This window comes from Aotus nancymaae, unplaced genomic scaffold (genome assembly GCF_030222135.1).
Source record: "Aotus nancymaae isolate 86718 unplaced genomic scaffold, 86718_ANA_hifiasm-v0.15.2.pri h1tg000131l, whole genome shotgun sequence".
NCBI lineage: Eukaryota > Metazoa > Chordata > Mammalia > Primates > Aotidae > Aotus > Aotus nancymaae.
This window is the reverse complement of record NW_026988546.1, coordinates 11,557,138-11,574,278: the sequence shown is the minus strand read 5'-3', so window position 1 is coordinate 11,574,278 and position 17,141 is coordinate 11,557,138. Positions and strand designations below refer to the sequence as shown.

At 45.3% G+C, this 17,141-nt stretch overlaps 1 protein-coding gene across 4 annotated transcripts in view; it reads left to right on the top strand.

Annotated features, from left to right (window-relative positions):
• The window catches only part of FHL2 (four and a half LIM domains 2), a 75,349-nt gene that overhangs the window by 37,659 nt on the left and 20,549 nt on the right, over positions 1 to 17,141 (top strand). For all 4 annotated transcript variants that reach the window (XM_064371434.1, XM_012471490.2, XM_064371433.1 and 1 more), the window contains exon 2: positions 6,744 to 6,923. In XM_064371434.1, the coding sequence (XP_064227504.1) occupies positions 6,768 to 6,923 (156 nt within the window). In that variant the 5' untranslated portion in view covers positions 6,744 to 6,767. The remainder of the gene's footprint in view (positions 1 to 6,743; positions 6,924 to 17,141) is intronic.

The window sequence follows — 17,141 nt, the reverse complement described above, 5'->3', positions numbered from 1 at the left end:
AATTTTTGCCTGTTTGTTTGTACTCTGACATGTTTGTATTCATCCACCCATCCATTCATTTATTCATCCATTCCACAAGTATTCTTAAAGACCCTGGTCCTGTGTGTGTTCTCTGCTGGCATGGTCTCAGCAATAGGTGGTGGGCACCCTTCCCAGTGCTTACGGTTGGTAGAGAACAGGGAGATTGCATGAAAACGTTGCACTTTTCGAATATATTTTTTAAAAGAGCCCACATAGACAGTTTTCCTGATTGGAAAGCTCTGATTGATTGTTCATAAGCAATTGAATGTCCCATGCAGATCCCTGGTGGCATCTAAAGATCCAGGGACTGACTTACCAAAGCTGCTTTTGCACGTGTTGAAAGACATTCACAGATTTCTCCTTAGGAAATGACTATGTTAGAGGAGTCTCCTACAGCAGGGTTGATAAGGAGAAGCACTTTGGGGTTCCAAGGGGGAGGAGAACATGGGCCCATTGAGGTCAGATCAAAGTAGATAGTCAGTAAAGGGCGCATGGAAAAGGATGCTTGAAGGAGACTTCTTTTGCAAATCTGACCTCTTCAGGCTTTGCCTGTAGGGATCAGTCAGGCTCCTGGAACTCCAAGGCCTGAGCTAGCAAGCCAAGGGAGACTGTCTATCATGGCAGCCTTTCCTTTGATTGAAATCTTCCTGTTGTTAAAAAAAACAATTAGCCGAGCATGGTGGCTCACGCCTGTAATCCCAGCTACTTGGTAGGCTGAGACAGGAAAATCGCTTGAACCCGGGAAGTGGAGGTTGAAGTAAGCCAAGATAGGGCCACTGCACTCCAGCCTGGGTGACAGAGTGACATTCCGTCTCAAAAAAAGTGAGCTTCCTGGTGCGCAGGATCTTTGCCTCCCTTCTGCCTCATTTCATTTACCCACCTCCTTCCTTTCATTGTCCTGTCACCACCCCTCACCTCTTCCCTTTACTCTTTCTGTTTTCCTTTTCCCTTTATGTTCCTCCAGCTTTGACATCTTCCCCGCCCATACTTTGTTTTACAGTTTTTGAGTCTGAAGATTTAAAGATGAATCACATTGATAAGCTTGTGAACTTTTAAAATCAGTATGAATTGTTAGTAGTAGCTGTGCGTTGTTGCTCCCTGGCCCTCTGAGCCTTTATTCTTACATCTTTCTTTTCTTTTCTTTTTTTTCTTTACAGACATGGTGTCTGTCACCCAGGTTGGAGAGCAGTGGTGCTATCACGGCTCACTTCAGCCTCAACCTCCTGGACTCAAGGGATCCTCCCACCCCAGCCTCCTGAGTTTCAGGGACTACAGGTGCATGCCACCTGCCACCACACCTGGCAAAATTTTTGTGCTTTTTGTAGAGTTGGGGTTTCTCCATGTTGCTCAGGCTGGTCTTGAATTCCTCGGCTCAAATGATAATGCCTACTTCAGTCTCCCAAAGTACTGAGACTACAGGCAAGAGCCCCTGCAGCCGACCTATTCTAATATCTGGTCAAAGCTGGGATGGTGAGAGACTCAGAGATCAAAGCCTTCTCTGGGCCATCCCCAGATCTGTGAGTTGCACCTAGCACCTGTCTCACCGATTTAGTTCCCTTGGCCTGGAGTCAAGCCTGTACCCTAAGATCCAGCTTTTTCAAATATCCTGGCTATTCAGGACCGAAGCGGGAATGACATCAGGGAAGGATTTTGCTTGGTGAGGAATAAGAACTCCAGGAAACTGTGATTTGGAATTTGATTCAATGAAATAAGGAGGGGTTGCGCCTTATATTTGGGTAACTCCCTGCAAGCTGTTGCCTGATGCTTTCAGCATTCCTGTGTAGCAGCTAAGGGGTAGGAATTATTGATAACCTGTCACGAGGGATGTGGAGTTCAGAGAGAGTAAATGGATTGTGCACAATTAGGTTAATAAGTTTTTATAGAACCAAGATGTCCTACTTTCAGTTGAAGAAATGATTCAGAAATGGACTCTGATACCCTGATATTAGGAGTCACTGCCCCCAGTTTTGCATAGTAAAGGCAGACTTCCATGCAGTAAACTTTCACTGGACTGTCTGTCTCCCCGCTGCCTGCGAGGCACATCCAAGTCCATGAACAAGGCACCCAGGCCCTCATTGCCTTGGCTGTTGACTGGGTCTTCCATCTTCCTGGGCTCTCTGCCTACCCTACTCTGCCATTTCTCTGGATTTGCCTACCCTACCCCTTGACCTAACCTGCCATATCACCTGGCTGACCTTTTCCCAGCATAGTGTCTTCTCTGGAACACCTGCCTACTCTCTCAGGGGCTCTTCCTCTGTGTGCCCATCATACCTGTGCACCTCCAGCACGCCTTAAGTACGGGGTTTGGTAATCTGTTTGGTATATATTTCTTTTCCTCACTAGATAACAAGTTCCTTGAGGGGAGGGGCCTGCATCTTATTAATCTTTGCATCTTCACTTTTCATGACATTAGATACATAGTTCCAGCTCAACCAATGTTTCTTCAATGAATGAATGAGCAATCAGGTATTCATGGGACTTAAAAAATGCAAGTGGCTTGTGCCTGTAATCCTAGCACTTTGAGAGGCCAAGGCAGGTGGATCACTTAAGGTCAGGAGTTGGAGATCAGCTTGGCCAACATGGTGAAACTCCATCTCTACTAAAAAAAAATTTCAAAAATTAGCTGGGCGTGGTGGTGCCTGCCTGTAATCCTAGCTAACCTGGAGGCTAAGAGAATCAGTGAAACCTGGGAGGCGAAGGCTGCAGTGAGCTGAGATCATGCCACTGCACTCCAGCCTGGGCGACAGAGCAAGACTCTGTCTCAAAAAAAAAAAAAAAATGCAAGTTATAGGAGATTTCTAATGTAGGACAATAGGCATACTTTTAAACACATTGTAATAGAAGGGAAACTCTGAGCTTGCTTTTTAGCTTACGGACTGTTATTCTGATGCTTGGAGTTTGTGCTGTATGTAACTGCGTAGAATTCCTTCAGGGGCCTGCTTTGACACGGTGGGTCCTGCTGTGCTCCTAGGTAGCAGCGGGTGCTCATTTTATGCCCTGCCCTGTTGGTTTGAGTAGAAATGCTCTCTGTTCATTGTAGAACTCTAATGAGTTATTAGAAGATGAGCAACACGGTAGAAGAGGGATCCACCACTCTCAGAAATAGTTCTGTAGAATTGGTAGCTGAACCACAGGGCCAAGTGCCTCCTCCCAGATGGACCCACTGAGCAGATAGCAGCTGCTACTGTTCCTGCTGGGAACTGGTATCACATTCATCACATCACTAATGATGACATTCATCATGATGACATTCATAATTTCAGTTATACTTTGAGCAAATGTGGAACCCTACTTATTTTCAGAGTTTACTCCCTTAGATTTTTTTTTTTCTGTCCTGGTCCTGTAGAATCAGAGGAGGTGGAAAACACACACCGGGTATATGAGTATCATGATCATGATTCTTACCTCGGAGGAAAACAGATGTACCCCTTTCACCAGCTGCCAACAGAAACAGAGCTCTGCCGAGATTGACAGAGGGTGTAGACCGTCTCCCTTCCCCAGCTGGGCTGGTGCTTGTCCTGACCCACACAGATGGCCTTTTGAGTTAGATTGGGAGTTCATTTTCTCTAAGTCAGATGGCTATTTGAGAAAGCTCATGGGACCCTCTTTTTCATAAATATGCCTGGGCTTCAGTTTTTCCATCCATAGAATGAGGAAGTTGTCATAGATAATCTGGGGATTTGTTTCCAGCTTTTACAATTCCACAATTCATAGTTCTCTGTCCTTTCATAGTTCTTATTTCAAATTCCCAAATTATTATTCTTATGTTTGTGGGTGCAGAATGAGCAGTGAGCCTCTTGTCTCACAGCTGAACGGCACCCTTTATTGAAAAAATATATATGTTGGAAAAACAGCTCTCAATTGCGATGAAATAAATGACAGCCACTTTCAAGGCCAATAACTGAACAATTACAGGAAAGCATTGAATCTTATGCCAGCATGGCTGCTGCAATCCAAGGTGGCCTCGGTACAAAGAATATTTATATGTTGGGTTTCAGAATAAGTGCTCAAGAGCCTCATCTTGTGATGTTATCACAAGAATGTCCAGACAATGTTTTCTTTAACTCCAGGAAGAGTGATTTAGAAGGTCAGATCTTGCCATATGTGTCCAGCTGCACATTCATTGCTCTTGGAAGAGAATTATTCTGTAAACACAGAAATATCCAAGAATGGTTACTTGAAAGATGATCCTTTCTTTGCTTACGGTTGTCAGGACCATGTATGCTCAATAGTACAAAAATAATAAACACTATCAAATTTACTATAACCATAAACCAGGCAACAATATTTTATTTGCATCAGAAGGTCTGATTCTGGGATTTCACTCTCCTATCGTTTGAAAACTGCAAATTGAATCAAGTTTTCTTAGAGTCTGTGAAACCTTGCTCAGAGTTACATAGCCAACCAGTGTACGTATTTCCTTTTTTAAAGACAGAGTTTCACTCTGTTGCCCAGGCTGGAGTGTAGTGGTGCAATCTCAGCTCAATACAACCTCTACCTCCTGGGTTCAAGTGATTCTCCTGCCTCACCCTCCCAAGTAGCTGGGACTACAGGCGTGTGCCACCACGCCTGGCTCATTTATTTTTCTTTTGTATTTTTAGTACAGATGGGGTTTCACCATGTTGGCCAGGCTGGTCTCGTACTCCTGATCTGAGGTGATCCACCCTTCTTGGCCTCCCCAAGTGCTGAGATTACAGGCATGAATGACCATGCCCAGCCCAGTGTGCCTATTTAACAACAGAGAAAACTTTCCACTTTTAGCAAATGGAATATTGCTGTTTATTCCTGAAGATAATTGTCTGTGTTTTTAATGCCCTAAGGACGTTTCTCCACCGCAGCTATTCCTGTGGTAGGCTTTTTCTCTCCAGGATTGTTCTAACATGATTTTATAGGAATGGTCATAGAGGAGGGGCCTGTCCCTTGCTGCTTATGCAGGCCATGTATTCATCCTAGAAAAACGCATTGTGCCGGGCGTGGAGATGCATTTTTTTAAACTTTTATTTTAGGTTCAGGGTACCTGGGCAGGTTTGTTATACAGGTAAACTCGTGTCACAGGGGTTTGTTATACGTGTTATTTCATCACCCAGGTATTAAGCCTAGTACCCAATTGTTATCTTTTTTGCCCCTCTCTCTCCTCCCATCCTCCCTCCCTGCTCAAGTAGACCCCAGTGTTGGTTCCCCTCTTTGTGTCCATGTGTTCTCATCATTTGGTCCCCACTTCCAAGTGAGAACGTGCAGTGTTTGGTTTTCTGTGTCTGCATTAGTTTGCTAAGGATAATATCCTCCAGCTCCATCCGTGTTCCCACAAAAGACATGATCCCATTCTTTTTTGTGACTGCATAGTATTCCATGGTGTATCTGTACCACATTTTCTTTATCCAATCTGTCATTAATGGGCATTTAGGTTGATTCCATGTCTTCTATATTGTGAAGAGTGCTGCCATGAGCATTCATGTACATGTGTCTTCATGATAAAATGATTTGTATTTCTATAAATGGGATTGCCGAGTCAAATGGTAGCTCTGTTTTTAGCTCTTTGAGGAATCACCGTACTGCTTTCCAGAATGGTTGAACTGATTTACACTCCTACCCACAGTGTATAAGTGTTCCCTTTTCTCTGCAACCTTGCCAGTGTCTTGTTCCTATTGGAAGAGCTCTTTTCTGTTGCCCAGAGAGCCATTAACTGCAGCCACTGCGTTTCTAACTGTTTGATATTGTTGCTCTGGGAAGTGAGCATTTCCCTTTATCCTGCTCTCAGGGTACCTGGGCAGCTGCAGGGTAATCTTTCCCACAGGGAACAATGATTCATCCTCAGGGACTTTGGCAGTTTTTCTTGTGCAAGGTCAGATTGCACTTCCCAATGCAATACCGAGGCCAAGGTAAGAGTGCCCTCATAGGATATAATCTCAGGTTTCCCAAGTCAGATCTCCCTCCCTTTTGCCACTGTGGTTTCTTCCTATTCAAATCATGAATCATAAAGAGGAGCTCATGGAAAATCTTTTTATAGAAATGGACATATTATTTCTATGCTTGCCTTTCTATTTTGGGGGCAGAGAGAAGGAGAGAAGATGCAAGGCTGGGTCACAGCTAGACAGGATGGGGGCTCTAGCACCAGCTCTTACCTGTGTTTAAAACTGAGATAGCTTTTTCTGACACAGTCAAAAATAATTTGTGCTTTTCAAGAAATGGAATGTGGCTGGGTGCGGTGGCTCATGCCTGTAATCCCAGCACTTTGGGAGGCCGAGGCAGGCAGGCGGATCACCTGAGGTCAGGAGTTTGAGACCAGTCTGGCCAACATGGTGAAACCCTGTCTCTACTAAAAATACAAAAATTATCTGGGCATGGTGGTGTGCGCCTGTAATCTCAACTACTCAGGAGGCTGAGGCAGGAGAATGGCTTGAACCCAGGAGGCGAAGGTTGCAGTGAGCTGACATTGCGGCCACTGCATTCCAGCCTGGGCAAAAGAACGAGACTCCGTCTCCAAAAAAAAAAAGAAGTGGAATGCATTCAAACACAAAACTACCCCAGCTAATTAAAAAAAAAAAACAGGGGTATTGTCACTGAAAATTATGACCTTTTAAAGGGTGAGTTTTAATTATTCTCCCAGAGGAATTAGTCACATTTCAGCTAAAGATGACAGACGGCAGGACGGTTAATGCCTTTGCGTGCACCCGCTTCAGAGAATGCTCAATGGGACCTGGATTTTCTCTTCTTTTTGATAGGTTGCTGAAAAACCAAGGGTCAAAATGACCGAGCGCTTTGACTGCCACCATTGCAACGAATCTCTCTTTGGCAAGAAGTACATCCTGCGGGAGGACAGTCCTTACTGCGTGGCATGCTTCGAGACCCAATACGCCAACACCTGCGAGGAGTGTGGGAAGCCCATCGGCTGTGACTGCAAGGTACCTCCTTCAGGCCTCTGAGGGTCCCCTGTGCTCCCCCAAGAAACCTGGGCTTCTCTGTGGTTTGTGCTGAGGCCCTGATCCACCATTGAAGTCTGTCTGTTGAGCCCCCTCCCATGGGTGTGGACCCTGCACGTATCCTTTCGGAGCTTCTTCCCTCTACCTGATGTGATCTGTGTCCACAAGCACCGAGTGAGGGCCTTGCCAGGACTTCTGTGTTTAGTGTCTTAAGGACACTTTCTGTATTCTAGTTATTAGTGCCCTTATCTAACCACCCACCTGCCTACCAGTACTGGACCTTTCTTAAGGGCGGTGCTCTCTTTCTCCTGTCGGTTTGCCCCACGGTGAGTAACGCGGAGCAGGTGCTGTGCTCAGTCAATATTTGATGAATGAATGTGTACATTAGAGAACGAGAGTTGGTTCCTAGATAAATGAGCACGTAGAAGCACAAAGTCCTTGGAAGATTGTGGGCTCTTTTCCTTTAATGAGAGGAGGACAGGATTGGTATTGTTTCCTTCCAGTGGGGAATGTGTTCACCACATGGAATAGTGGGATGACACAGCGTGGTTCAGCAGAGGCCACTGGTCAGTTGTGCCGACTGCCCCATGGTTAAGGGTGGTGAACCCTGGCCTGCACTTCTCAGCAGACCCTTCTTTCATCCTGGACCGCTGAAGGACACGCTGGGAGCCCATCCATAGCTCTGAGCTCTCTGATCCCTTCACCTGCAAACAGTTGCTAAAACAGGCCAGAGAAACCCCTCATGTGGCTGTCATTATGAGTGCCATGGAACTGGGTACAAAATGAGGTCCCTTTGGCATCTCTAAAGGGATTCCCAACTGAATGGGCACCAAGTCAGATCATGGCGTTTTCCTATCTCTTTTCTGCTCCCATTGCTTTGTGCTCTGTGGGGATTTTTTGCCGCTCTCCTCTCTAGTTAATATCAGCATATTGCTGCCGACTGATTGACTTAGGCCATGCCTGCCGTTGGATCATTCTAGCACATCCGACATGTGTTCTTTCTCTTTCTTTCTCTGATCACATCATTCTTAGGAAAGACAGGAATCAGAAGTCTGCACTATCACTTTCTGTTCCTAGGGATTTAGTGACAGTTGAGGGATGGTTTCCATCTTGTGGCGAAAGAGACCTCTGCCCTGAGCAGAGACAAAAGATGTACAGCACCAGCCCCTGAAACCATGCAGCAGTCCTGTGTCTTTAGGCGTCAGGGCAGATGCTGTGCCGAATGTAAAAGAAACAAAACTCAGCAGTGGTATTGTGCCAAACCTTTGAAATACCATAAGCAAAAATAGCTGATCTGGCTGTTCTAAAAGTTGCGTGTCTTCCTCTGTCCCTTCTGCCTGCTGCATGTCTCACTGTACCTGGTGACCTTTCTCAGTCCCTTTTCATGTATTTAACAGGCCAAGCAGGAGAGCTCAGCCACCAGCCTGCCCAGTTCCAGCCCGGGCTCTGTGTCTCATTTGCTGTGTGGCCTTGGGTCAGTTATTTGAACCTTCCATGAACAGTTCCACACCTACAAAATGGGGAGAACCAGGCCAGGCGCAAAGGCTCAACGCCTGTAATCCCAGCACTTTGGGAGGCCGAAGTGGGCGGATCACTTGAGGCCAGGAGTGCAAGACTAACCTGGCCAACATGGCGAAACCCTATCTCTACTGAAAATACAAAAATTAGCTGGGTGTGGTGGTGCGTATCTGTAATCCCAGCTACTTGGGAGGCTGAGGCATGAGAACCACTTGAACCTGGGAGGCAGAGGTTGCAGTGAGCCGAGATCATGCCACTGCACTCCAGCCTGAGAGACAGTGAGACTCTGTCTCAAAAAAAAAAAAATGGGGGAGAACCAGGGATCTGCTTTATAAGATGGTTCCAATATGTAGATACAAGCCCTCGCACTCTACTAGCAGCTGACAGGGTGAGCTCCAGACTGCCACCTTTCTACTGACTGTTTCCTTATTCTTCTTGTGACACATCCCTTCCACACACCTTTCAGAAGCTTCACCCTCTCTCTTTGTTGCTTTGCATTTTGGAAACATCAATAAAAATGTCCAGTTTGAGGAAGAACTAGATAGCCAGAGAAAAATACAATTATTTCATAAAAGCTTTACCTGGAAAAGAAAGAAATACTTAAGTGGGTGAGAGGTTCAGTATCATCTGGCAAAAAGTAACTCTTTCAGTGACAGATTTTGGATATTTGGGGCTAATCATCCCTGACCAGTGGCTGAAATAAAAACAAAACAAAAATCATTTGCCATTTCTCCAGTGATTTAGTGGAAAAAACCCTTAAAAACCAGTCGTCCTTCCATGTGTGTTTTATGAGCAAATAAACAAGAGTCTCCCAAGTGGAGCCAAAACAATCAAGGCTGCTGTCATTCCAGGAGGGAATCATACTGAACTTTTCAACCCGGATTAATGCTTAGAGATACATGGGATTACACTGTGTGATGTTCTACATTTTGGAACAAAAAGAGACATTGATTTGAAGCAAGACCTTGGCATTCAGGACTTTTTTTTTGAGACGGAGTTTCACTCTTGTTACCCAGGCTGGAGTGCAATGGCGCGATCTCGGCTCACCGCAACCTCCGCCTCCTGGGTTCAGGCAATTCTCCTGCCTCAGCCTCCTGAGTAGCTGGGATTACAGGCACACACCACCATGCCCAGCTAATTTTTTGTATTAGTAGAGACGAGGTTTCACCATGTTGACCAAGATGGTCTCGATCTCTTGACCTTGTGATCCACCCGCCTCGGCCTCCCAAAGTGCTGGGATTACAGGCTTGAGCCACCGCGCCCGGCCTGGCATTCAGGACTTTTGATGCTTTAGGCGTGATTTTCTTGACCATCAAAAATAATCAGGTAGTTGGGTTTGTAGTGGAAGCAATGACAGAAAAACTTCCCGTTTTTTTCTGGAAGTAAAGCCTATAATCCTGGCAGGTGGGGAGATACTTGATAGAGGAACTGTGCTTTTAGGTCTGGTGGCCAGTCTCTTCTCTTAAAATAGCACAGCCACAATGGGCCTCAGCTGCTTCTCTCTGAAGGACGTGTTCATGTGTGTACATTTTAAATGCTGGCATGCCTGTGATAGTTAGGCTAATTTTGAGAGTCCTGACCGACTTAAAGGAGACAGACCAGACGTCAGAGCCTGTTCTATAGGTTGAACATCCTCTCTATGTAGCCACTGAATTGTAATCTTTATTTCTGTCAAGTTACTCTGGGAAAAGGCTGTCATCTCAAAGGGTAAAGATTATTGATTTGTATGGCCAGTGTAACTAACAGTGGAGAGCAGGCAATACTAATACAATTTTATGATACTACACTCTTCCTGAACGTTTTCCTGGACACCTGTTAATATCAACAAAATATTTTTGTAGACTGATTACAGATTTTTTTGGGGGATCTAACTACATTCTAGCCTCCAAAAATTCAACGAACTAAAGAAAAAATAAGGCTGGGCATGGTGGCTTATGCCTGTAATTCTAGCACTTTGGGAAGCCAAGGCGGGTGGACCACTTGAGGCCAGGGAGTTGGAGACCAGCCTGCATCTTATTCATCTTTGTATCTTCAGCATTTTTCATGACATTAGACACATAGTTCCAGCTCAACCAATATTTTTTCAATGAATGAATGAGCAATCAGGTATTTATGGAATTTAAAAAATGCAAGTGGCTCATGCTTGTAATCCCAGCACTTTGGGAGGCCAAGGCGGGTGGATTATACAAAACTTAGCTGGGTGTGGTGGCTCATGCCTGTAATCTCAGCTACCTAGGAGGCTGAGGCAGGAGAATCGCTTGAACCTGAGAAGCAGAGGTTGCAGTGAGCTGAGATCGCACCACTGCATTCCAGTCTGGGTGTCAATGAAGACTCCATCTTAAAAAAGAAAAAAATAGGCTAACCAATAACTCCAGAGATGGTTATTAATACTGTGCATTTAACAAATTGGTGATTTTCAGCCCTGGGCGACACACCTAACTCAGACTTTGAATATTCCATGGCTTTGCCAGCAATCCCATGAAATTGGACAGACTGCCACACCTACCCTTGTACTTAGAGGGTGCTACGAAGAGAAAAAAATAATAATGAACAAAAACGAAAGATCTGCAGATCAAAAACTTGCATTCAGGGTTTCGTTTCCAGTGGTAGTCATTGGAACCACTGTGTATCACATGATGACTTGTTCCAGGCATATTGTAAATGCCTAAACTGCATGATCTAAATTCCTCCTAACACCCTTTAGGTAGGAACTTTTTTCATTCCATTTTATGGTGAAGCTGCTGAGGCCTAGAGAGGATGAGGATCTTGCCAAGGGTTAACAGAATTAGGAAGTAGCTGAGATACAATTGGAGCCCAGACCCAGCAGGTCCTCGCCCAGCATGCAGTGCTGCCTGCCACCTGCAGCCTCGTGCAGGGCCCTGTCTATGCAACTCTCGGGCCAGATGTGGTCAGTCCTTAAGAGTAAGAGGTGGTGACCACCTGGCCTCTATCAAGTGACTTTCATTCAAAGGCCCCTACTCTTCTCCCGGGCCCCTTTCGACGGTGATGATTACGTTGCAGAATTGAGGCTCAAGTCGTTTCTCAAACTCTGTTTCCAGCTTTTGTAGTTAATTAAATAGGAGACATTGAAGTGATGATCAAATTGACACAAGTTTACCCATCATGCTGTAAAAGTATCAGTTAATGTTTGGTAATGGACAGAAAAGTTCATTGGTATTTTGGCAGAAAGCAACCTGGTGGAGCTCTGAAATAGGAGACGAAGGTTTCCACACATTCAGGTTAAATCTAGATGTCCCTGGTATATTTTGGAAGGTTTCTGACCAAAGCTAGTGAAAGGTGTAAGGTCAGGTCTGAAAAATTCCTCCTTCTGTCCTTGGTGTGACAGAGGCCTCTCCCGCTGGTCTTTCTGGACCTTTTTCTGGGAAGAGCGCCTACTCCAGTCACATTCTCACAGTCCAGCCTGCCAACCTGGTGCTTTTTTATTTATTGGGATGGTTTTTAAGTTCTCAATGAGCAAATTACCTTTTTAAATCTTCCATGTAGAATTTGTTCACAGAGTTTGTAACGTGCACTTAAAACGTGTATTTATTTGGATTTCCTCCTACAAGACAAAAATCTGTTTCTGAAGGGAATTTAATCAAGCAGGGTCCTAGGATCAGGAGCAAAGCTGTCTGGATGAAGTCCATAAGAAGGACCTGTCAGCGCATGAAACCAAAAGTTCAGCCACAAGGCACAGCAGCAGAGTGCACAGCGCCCAGCAGTGACGCCTCATGCACCAAGGCCGGACCCCGGAGCCAAATCTGCCTGGCTCCACCTTCAACGAGCTGCACCAGGGGACAAGGCCTGCCATCTATAAGTCTCAGTTTCCACGTCTATAAACTGGGGTTCCTAGCTCAAGGGACTGTCAGGGGAACTGAGTGAGTTAACGTCTAGGGAACACCTGTGAAGGGCCAACACAGAGCTGTCATTTCTGCTGTTCATTTTTCCACATCTTCATTTGTAAGGATTTGAAAGAATGTACAGTTGGAAGCCTGATGAGCTCAAAGCATAGAATATCTTTTCATAATGCTGAGCATGGATGACACAAGAGTCCATTTCCGAAGTGAAATTGTGTGGATTTGAAGAATGGTTGGTCCCAGCCCAGGTGGATTGGGGTGTGAAGGAGGGAGGATGAGAGCCAGCTGCTTCAGTCTGGGTGACCTGCCACCCAGAGCCACCTTCCATTAGCTGAGGGGTCCAGGGCTCCCTCCAGGCTACTTGCCGCTAAGGCTCAACCAAAGTTTCAAAAAGGACACATTTGGAGCTAAACAACAAGCACAGCCCATGTTAGGAATGTTTCTGAAATGGAAAAATATCAAACCAGAAAGGAAGTGTGTGGGCCTAATCTTGCATGTTTATCAACATTTTACTGCAATGTATGACATTTCTGTGTGCACAAGATTAGCCTTGGTATTTTTTTCTGGGAAGTATAAAAGACTTTTTTTTTTTCCTTCTTTTTGTTTTCAATTTCTCTCTAGGGGAATTTAAAACCAGATATTTCCATCATAAAATTCTTGAGCAAGTCTGCCAAGGTGTCCATATTTCTTACCCTGTTGCCTCTCAGCGTCTAACTGCTGTCTCTGTTACACTCACTTTTGCTATTCACAATGGAGTGCTAAGGAAATAGTAAAATTAAGCTAGACAAGACTGGCATGGTGCTAATAACTGAAACTAAAAATCGGTTTGGAGCTTTTCTGTTTGAAAAGGGTCACTTGAGCCGGGCATGGTGGCTCACGCCTCTAATCCAGCACTTTGGGAGGCTGAGGCAGAAGGATCACTTGAGGCCAAGAGTTGGAGACCAGCCTGGGCAATATAGCAAGATTCCTATCTCTAAACAGATAGATACAGGTAGACAGAACAGATAGATTGAAGAAAAGAAAGGGTCACTTGGCACTAGGTCTTCACAGGTAAGGATTCAGAGTGTGGTAGGAAGCACAGGCTCGGGCACCTGGGTCTAATCAATGATCATCTCGCTTCTAGGCCTTTTGGTGGCATTTTCCAGTCCACCTCTAAGCTCCAGGGAATCGTGTGAGTAAAATCCTCCCTCCTGCTGAGACTGAGAGACTGCCATGTTGGCCAAGATCTCTAAAAAAATCAAAGCGAGCAGTATTGATACCTTCCTCTTACCATTAAAGTCTTTCCTCACTTCCTCCTTATTGTGAACTTTCTTAAGAAGTAAGTCCAGGAGGAAGCAGTGACGTGAATTTACTAACTTGACTCAGACTTCTAAAGAGAACACAAATGGGGAGCCCCATTCAGAGAGTGACAAGGAATCCCCATGACATAATTAGTTACCTATGAGTTTCCAAATAGGATTTGGAAAGAGGCTTACAACTAGGTAGCCAGCGTAGCACATGGCTTCTCTGCAGCCAGCACTGCCCTGGTCGAGGAAGCTTTGTAAACAGATGAGATTTGAGCTAGGCCTTGCAGCCAAGTAGGATTTGGCCTTTTGGGGAGGAGGGAAAGGGCATTCCAAGGCTAGGGACAGAGTATGGTCAAAGGCATAGAGATGAGGAAGAGGGGACCAGAGCAGAGGGTCAGGTTGGAAAGCGAGTTGGGGTCAACTTGCAAAGGGGCTGACATGCCAGGTGAAAAAACAGGAGCACAGTTTAGTTCTGTGGATCATTTCAGGTGGAAGGGCAGCAGGAATGTTGGAGAAAACAGCTTTTTGGTGTCATTACATTGAATTGGCTCACCTAGAAGAATAAAACTTTATTTCTTAGAGTTATTGCATGGCTCCAAATAGGTACAAAGAATTAAGAAAAAATTTTAGATTTAAAAGGGCTGAGAAAATGAAAAACAGCACATACAAAAGTAGAGTGGTAGAGTTACCAATGTGTCACTTTAAGATGGCAGCAATTCTAATCGATAGGACTATCTTCACAAGGACATGTAGGTTCAGCAAGTGACACATTGAGGCAACTCTTCTCATTATTAGCTGTGATCCAAATAATGGCTTATACTAACATCCATTGAGCAATTGCAGTACACACCAGCAACTATTATACATGCTTGTCACAATATGCAGTGGCTATATTATTCCTGCTGTACAGGTCAGAAATCTGGTGAGAGAGGTTAAGTTACTTGCCCATGGTGATGTAGCTGGCATAGGGCAGAGCCAGGATTTAAGTTTAGTCAGTCTCGCATTTGGGCCCTTGAATTGAACCCCTAGGATGAAATAACTGAGCAATTTAATCACGTGCTCCTGGGATCCCAGAGGGGCACTTGGCCCACAGTGGTACAAGAGACATGGACTGTGGGATCCGAGGCTCTCCTATCCTGCTTGCATGCGGCAGGCGTTCAGGTATTGCTGGCCCAGGAAGTCCATCACCCTGTATGGCAGCAGGGAGGTGGGCCAGTTCTGTTCCTACTGAGGACCCACCAACAACAGTGATGCAAGCTTGTTTATGGAGTATTTTCAGTTATTGTGCATTGCAAAACTTAAGAACATGAGCATAGGTTAATATTTATCTTCGGGGAAAAGAGTTTCCTGTAGAAGATTTTAGAATTAGGAACTGCTGCATGCATATTCACTCAGGAATGCGTGTGTGTGCAATTCATAGAGGTAGCTAAGAGAAACATTGTGCAGCTAAGTGCAGACGGCCCCAGGGAATGATGCCGAGATAACGCAGCCCTGGGCAGGAAAAGGCACTTTGGGGAAGGCACTCCGTCTTCTGTTTCTTACGACAAAACCTGGATCTCTGCATGCCCCAACCCTATTGGGATGGGGAGCACTTTCAGGTAACCACTCTACACCAGCCTGAAGGGAAAGGGCAGCTTCTGGCAGGAGCCAAGGCAAAATGGTTCCCAGGGAATACAGCAGAGCAGGTTGTCCTGGGAGAACACAGCCTGCACCTTGTGAGGTGGGATTCGAGAGAGCAGGTGGAAGGGACCAGCTGGGCCTGAGGAAAGTCTCCCAAGTCTTGGCTGGATGCTTAGTCCAGTAACATGTGGACAGTATCCACATTTAGAGGGACAATTTCAAGTGTCACATGTCTCTGTCAGTGAATCAGTCTTAAACTGTAGCTACTGCATTTTTGTGACATAAATATTAACCGTAGGAAAATGGAATTCTGCAATGTCCTGGATCCATGTGCATGTCTTAGCCAGCTTTCCCATGTCTGTGCAGGCACTCTTTGCTCTGTCTGGGGACTCAGTGACCAGAGCGCAGGCTGTGGTGACATCTGGTGGCTTCACTCTCATGTTGTTGACCTTGGAGTTTTCTCCCTCAGTTTTTCTTGAAGGTCAGCCCCAAAAGGCACATTTCCTAGAAATTGTATCTCCTTTCCTTCCTTTGTCACTGATAACTTGCCACCCCACTACACAATGCCTGCTCTCTAGGCAGGGTACCCGACTTGTGGCAGTCACCATCTTCCCAGAGGGAGGCCAAGGATCTCCTTGCCTCTCCCGGTGCCTGCTCCATGGGTCTCTTGTCTCAGCTGGACGGTAACTCATGAGTTATGGAAAACATTCTGCAGCTTTTCCCCAAACGAGCAGTCCTCCATGAGGTGGCTCGCCTGCACAGGGGGACACAGATAAGTTCTGGAAAGGTGGAAACTGACTTTTATTTTGAGATAGAGTTTCACTCTTTTGACCCATGCTGGAGTGTAATGGCATGATCTTGGCTCACTGCAGCCTCGGCCCTCCACCTCCTGGGTTCAAGTGATTCTCCTGTCTCAGCCTCCTGAGTAGCTGGGATTATAGGCACGCACTACCATGCCTGGCTAATTTTTGTATTTTTAGTAGAGACGGGGTTTCAGCATGTTGTCCAGGCTGGTCTCGAACTTATGACCTCAGGTGATCCACACGCCTCAGCCTCCCAAAGTGCTGGGATTACAGGAGTGAGCCACCCTGCCCTGCCAAAACGTACTTTTTGATTCTTTTAATTCTGGTAAAATACACAGAACATCACAATAATCATCTTAACCACTGTTAAGTGTACTGTTGAGTAGTAGGTGCATTCAGATTGCTATGTAACCAATCCCCAGAGCTTTTGCTTGTTGCAAAACTGAAATATTGTCCCCATCAAACCCATTTATGCCTGGTATTCCATTATTGGAATGCTAAGCATGCGGGAGTTATTTATATCCTACTGCTCAAGGTCATCGCCAAGGTCTGATTGCAAAAATTCAAAAAACTGCATCCTCAGGCATGAATGGGTTAAACACTCACTCCCATTGCCCTCACATCCCAGCCCCTGGCAGCCACTCGTCTACTTTCTGTCTTCATGAGTGTGACTTCCCTAAGTATCTCACATGTGTGAGGTCATGCAGTGTTTGTCCTTTTGTGACCGATTTGTCATTTCACAAAGCGTCTTGTCCTCAAGATTCATCCATGTTGTAGCATAATTCCTTTCCTTTCTAAGGCTGAGTAAAATTCTATTGTATGCATAGAACACGTTTTCTTTACCCCATCATCTGTGGATGGACGCCTGACTTGTTCCTACCTTTCAGCTACGATGAATAATTCTTTGGTAAACGTGTACAAATGTCTCTTTGAGACCTTACTTTCAATTCTTTTGGGTGTATATCTAAAAGTAGAATTGCTGAGTCCAGTCATATGGTAATTCTACTTTTAATATTTGAGAACTACCATACTGTTTTCCATAGAAGATTTATTCTTAACACATTTCTTCCACAGTCAGCATTCTAACAGTGATAACATGATTAACATCTCCATCTC